General features: G+C 34.5%; 1 protein-coding gene across 1 annotated transcript in view; it reads left to right on the forward strand.

The window, feature by feature from the left end:
* Nucleotides 1–6000, forward strand: part of LOC107591686 (ankyrin-1-like) — a 107852-nt gene that overhangs the window by 61581 nt on the left and 40271 nt on the right. The window contains exon 5 of the mRNA XM_016280911.1: nucleotides 2009–2107. Within this exon, the coding sequence (XP_016136397.1) occupies nucleotides 2009–2107 (99 nt within the window). The remainder of the gene's footprint in view (nucleotides 1–2008; nucleotides 2108–6000) is intronic.

The raw sequence follows: 6000 nt of genomic DNA on the forward strand, positions 1-6000 counted from the left end.
CACAGACACAGAACCAACTACAAATACAACAAATACTTTCAGAACTAACACCACTAAAAAAGTGGATGGGCATTAATGCAAATATTGTGCTCTGAAATCTCCAGCTGTCATTGAAAATTAATAATATTTGGATGCTTAGATTGAAACAAGGATGTTGTAAGATGAAACAAGTGTTTCCATTCAGTGTTTCTATTCTAGTGTGTCCATTCGTGTTGTTTTGTGGGTGTGGTTCTGAAGGCCACATACTCCTCAGAGTAACTTTTATGAAATTAATTAAAATACATATACAGTCTTTATAAGCCCTGCTCAGATTTCATTCATATATTTTAAAGACTTTTTTTAAAAATCTCTCTCTATCTCTCATATGCTTTTTATTATTATTTTGTTGACCTGGTGTTTGGAGCTAATGAAAAAAATGGTCAGACTGACTCAAATAAATGATGAATGGTGCTGAAGCTCAAGTAAACAAACAACCCACTCTGCTTTAATTTAACAAAACAAAACAGACACTTAAGCTGGACTAGCTAAATAGAGCAACCTTTTTCTTATATAACAATAACCATAAAGCTACATATTTGATGTGTCAGAGCAATGGTAAGGAAGTAGCCTGAACACTCACAACATAAAAGGCCCGTTTGAATCCAGATATGTAATTTTCTGTTCCTGTATTTTCATTCTCTGCAGCCTTATTTCTATTTTCATATGATGTTAAAACATAACCCAAAACATATTACATAGGCCTATTAATTAACTCTAATACTCACCAAGCATTTATTTGATCAAAAATACAGTAAACATTTATATTGTGAAACAGCATTACAATTGAATCTATTTTAATTTAAAATTAGAATGATTTAAATTATTTTACATGATATTAAAATGTAATTTTAAAATGTAATTTATTCACGTGATTGCAAAGCTGTATTTTCAGCAGCCATTACTCCAGTCTTGAGTGTCACACGATCATTCAGAAATCATTCTAATATGCTCATTTGCTGCCCAAGAAACATTTCATATTATTATCATTGTTGACAACAGTCATGCTGGTTACGCTTTTGTGGATAATGTGAAGCATTTTTTTCATTTTTTAATAGATTAAAAGTTAGAAAGAAAAGCATTTATTTCAAATTGAAATTTCTTTTAAACATTAAAAATATCTACTGTCAATTTTGATAGTATTTGATCAATTTTATGTGTCCTTGCTGACTGAAAGTATATTAATTTATTTGAAATAGAATAGAAATGTGTGTGAGTGTGTGTGTGTGTATATATATATGCATGAATACTTTATAAATAGGGTTATAAAGTATTCCACTGTTCACTGTTTGGAACTGGGCACTAAAATACATTTTATTTTGTGATACTTAGTGTGACTTTACCATATATTTCCTTTTTAATGGATATTTGCTGTGTGCAATAAATAGCAATATGTCACTCATCTTACGTGGATTTATTTGAACAGAAAACCAGAAAAATTTAGGTCACAGAATTTGTTTTTCTCTCTGCATCTTCATGTGCTCAGAGTCAGCGTGGTCCCTGCATCAATAGATGCCACGCATGTAGGCTTTTGTGAATCTTGAAAATGATGTCATCGCTCTCCTAGCAACTGCTTAGCAACCAGTCTTGGAGAGCACCCAGAGCTGGAATCCCTTTAATGCGACTGGGTTTCTGCAGTCGCCCTCTCAAGATCGAAACGGAAATGTGACATTGTCGTGTAATTCTCCCTCTTATTCCTTGAAAAGGTCAATAGTGCTTTTTTTTGTTAGCACACTTTTGTATTTCATTCTAAATGATTGAAAGCATTTAAGCAGATTGTGTTTATATTTTTTCATGTGCTCATACTTGAAGTTTAAAATGACTCATTGGAGCACAATTTCATGATCTATTTGTGTTACCACAGCTTTGAACATGCACTTTCAGTGTTTTCACCTGCCCATACTGTATGTGTCTCATGTGTGTGTCTGTGTGAATTAACACGCTCTGTCTTTGTGGTATTGGTGTCTTCTAGGCTCATGTGGTTCAGCGCTGGCTTGTGCATCAGGACAGTAGTTTGAGTGGAGAGGGTTCGTCGGAGGCTCAAGGTGGAAAATGGCACTTTGATGGAAGAGTAAATATCTTAGTACTGCCTCTCAACACTTTACTTTCCTCTTTCCTGACAAATCGTGTGTGTTGGTGTGGCTTCTTAATCATTTCTGTCTGTGGTACTCTTGTGGTTGTTGTGGATCTGGTGGCAGGTCTTGTGATTGAATGTCGTGATGTGGCTAATAACAGTTAGCTTCGCTAGTGTTCCTGTAGTGTTTCTTCATAATTCTCTCATTCTTAATGGCTCTTATTGTGTTTTATGTGTGTGACTTTATTCATATTCCTAACATGAGATTCTGTGTTTAAGTGCGTGTTTTTGTTTGTTTATCAGATGGTTTTTGCGGTAAAAGCTTGTTCAGGGATCGTCTCCTGCTGTGGCTTCTGATTGCTGATATCTGTCAGAATGTCACTTACACTATCTGCAGATGTACTGTAGAGATTACAAAGTCAAACAGTAAAAATGAGCGCAAGTCAGTATACACAAACACATGAATGCACGTACAAACTGATATACAAATCTTCATTAAAACATTTATGTTTTGAAATTTTTTAAAACACGGTGATAAATTTGCAACCTGCTGTTCATTGCATTTGTGCAATGAGTGGACAAAGATGTTATTAAAATGATGACAATTAATATAATAATTATATACTGTATATATATATATATATATTTAAATATAAAATATGTATTTAAATATAAAATATTTACAAAAAAAAATCTTACAGACCCCAAACATTTCAAATGTTTGGGGTCTGTAAGATTTTTTTTTAGTAAATATTTTAAATTCAGTTATTACATTTAATTAAAAAAGCTATACTTTTATTTAGCAAGGATGTATTAAATTAAATAAAAAAGTGATATTTATAATGTTACAGAAGATTTCTATTTCAAAATAAGACTGTTCTTTTTTCTATTATTCCAAGAATCGAAAAAAAAATGCATTGCAGTTTCCATAAATAAATAAATAAATATTAAACAACACAACTGTTTTCAACATTGATAATAACAAGAAATGTTTCTTGAGCACCCAGAAAGGAAGAAGGTTCATGTGGCATTGAAGACTGGAGTAATTGCTGCTGAGAATTCAGCTTTGCAATCACAGGAATAAATTACATTTTAAAATATATTAAAATAGAAAACATTTATTTAAAACTGTAATAATATTTCACAATATTAATGTTTTAATATATTTTTGATGCATACATGCAGCCTCAAGTGACATAAGCGCATAGCACATAAGTGACTTCTTTCAAAAAACGTAAAAAAATCTTACCAACTCCAAACTTCTGAACATTAGTGTACATATACACAGTGTGTGTATATACAGTCATGTGGAAAAGAAAGGACAACCTGTTGAATTGTATGGTTTTCTTTATCAGGACATGATACAGCAGATGGTCCTTAGCAGGTCTTAGATGAACAACAACACATGACATATCACACGTGTCATTTTTCATTTAGCAAAAACTAGGTCAAAATGGAAAAACTATGTGTGACAAGCTAAGGACACCCTTACATAACATAGATAAAAACATAGATTATGTGTTAATAACTAGGGATGCACCGATACGATACTGGTATCGGTATAGGGCCCGATACTGAGCTCATGTACTCGTACTCGTTCTCGTTAAAATGCCCCGATACCAAACGCCGATACCACACAGCATGTGATAAGCGCCATATTCAAACAAAGAAACACCGACAACAGAACAACAGACAGCAGAAAGGAGTTAAGGGTGTCTACTACGAAATATAGGTATGTATGCAATGAATATAATGTTAAACATTCAGTATTAACGCCTGTATAGCTGATGTGCGCGAGCTGATAAAACAAGGCACGCTGAGTGGATTGAGCACGCGGCGGCGCAGATGCACGAACTTGTCGAGTGAATATATCTTTCTCACAGACATCACTGGAAAGTTTGTAGTTCGGTCGGATATGTCAAAAACAAGTAAGTAAAACAATACACAAGTTACTTAACGGTAGAGAGAGAGAGAGAGCGCGCGCACTTCTGTTGTGTGATATTTGATGTTCACTCACTTAGCACATGCATCATTTGGATTAAAACTAAATCGTAAAAATAATGTGATAATGTGAGAAATGTTGAAGGTGTCTGAATAAATTTAGGTTTGGCTGTATCTGTTTGATAAATGAAGTTAACCAACTAACATTATACATACCCTTTTGGTTTCTATACCCAATATTTAAAAAATTTACAAATGCAATAAAAGTATCGGTACTCTGTATCGACAAGTACCAAAAATAAAAGTATCGGTATCGGGCGAGTACTGGAAAAAGTTGTATCGGTGCATCCCTATTAATAACACAATAAAAACATAGGAATTAAGAGGATAAGTTATGGTCAGGCACTGCTAATCAAATACCTTTGATTGACCAATCATCAGCAAGTGTGAGCACCTCTATAAAAGCAGAAGTTAACACAATGCCAAAGAGGAAAGACATCAGCAATGATCTCAGAGAAGCAATTGTCAGATCATACACTACTCTGAGAAATTGCAGACAACCCAAGAACTACACCTAAGACTCTACTGGCCTCAGTTAACATGGTAAATGATAAAGTTTGTGACAGTGCAATTAGAAAAAAAACAGACAATATGGCATGTTAGGTATGGTTGCCAGAAGAAAGCCTCCTCTCTCTAAAAAGAACATGGCAGGATAGCTTAGGTTTGCAAAGTTGCATCTGATCAAACCACAATACTTCTAGAACAATGTCCTTTGAACAGCTGTTGGAGGGGTGATGATTATTTTGGACTTTTTTGTAGCCATGGGACCTGGGCACCTCACAGTCATTGAGTCGACCATGAACTCCTCTGTATACCAAAGTATTCCAGAGACAAATGTGAGGCTGATCCGTCCAACAGCTAAAGCTTGGCCAATATTGGGTCGTGCATCAGGACAATGATCCCAAGCACACCAGCAAATCTACAACAGAACGGCTGAAAAAGAAAAGAATCAAGCTATTGCAATAGCCCAGTCAAAGTCCAGACCTCATCCTGACTGAAATGCTGTGGCGAGAGATGTGCATAAACAAATGCCCAAAAACCTCAATAAACTGAAGAAAAGTGGGTCAAAATTCCTCCAGAACGATGTAAGAGACTGATAAAGTCATACAGAAAAGGATTACTTCAAGTAATTGCTGCTAAAAGTGGATCTATAAGTAATTGAATCATAGTGGGTCCTTAGTTTGTCACACATGACCTTTCCATATTGGCTTTAGGTCTGCTAAATAAATAATGACATGGTGTGATATGTCATGTGATGTTGTTCATCTGAGGTTTTATTTTACAAATTTTAAGACCTGCCAAGGACCAGATGATTTTTTATTATTCTGATACAGAAAACCATGGAATTCAATAGGGCATCCTTTATTTTATATATACATTACTATGTATACACTGCATGTACATATATATACTGTATATATATATATAATGTATATATATATATATACAGTGGTGTGAAAAGGTTTTTGCCCCCTTCCTGTTTTTTAAAAATGTTTGCATATTTGTCACACTTAAAAGATTCAGATCATCAAACAAATTTTTATATTACACAAAGATAATGCAAGTAAATACAAAATGCCGTTTTTAAATGATTCTTTATTTTATTAAGGGAAAAAAGCTGTCCAAACCTGCCTGGCCCTACGTGAAAAAGTAATTACCCCCTAAATCTAATAACTGGTTGTGGCACGCTTTGCAGCAACAACTGCAATCAAGTGTTTGTGATAACTGGCAATGAGTCTTTCACATCGCTGTGGAGGAATTTTGGCCGACTCTTCTTTGCAGAATTGTTTCAATTCAGCCACATTGGAGGGTTTTCGAGCATGAATGGACTGTTTAAGCATCTCAATCGGATTTAAGTCCGGACTTTGATTTGGCCACTCCAAAACCTT

The sequence above is a fragment of the Sinocyclocheilus grahami genome, unplaced genomic scaffold (genome assembly GCF_001515645.1).
Source record: "Sinocyclocheilus grahami isolate Dianchi unplaced genomic scaffold, SAMN03320097.WGS_v1.1 scaffold145.1, whole genome shotgun sequence".
Lineage (NCBI taxonomy): Eukaryota > Metazoa > Chordata > Actinopteri > Cypriniformes > Cyprinidae > Sinocyclocheilus > Sinocyclocheilus grahami.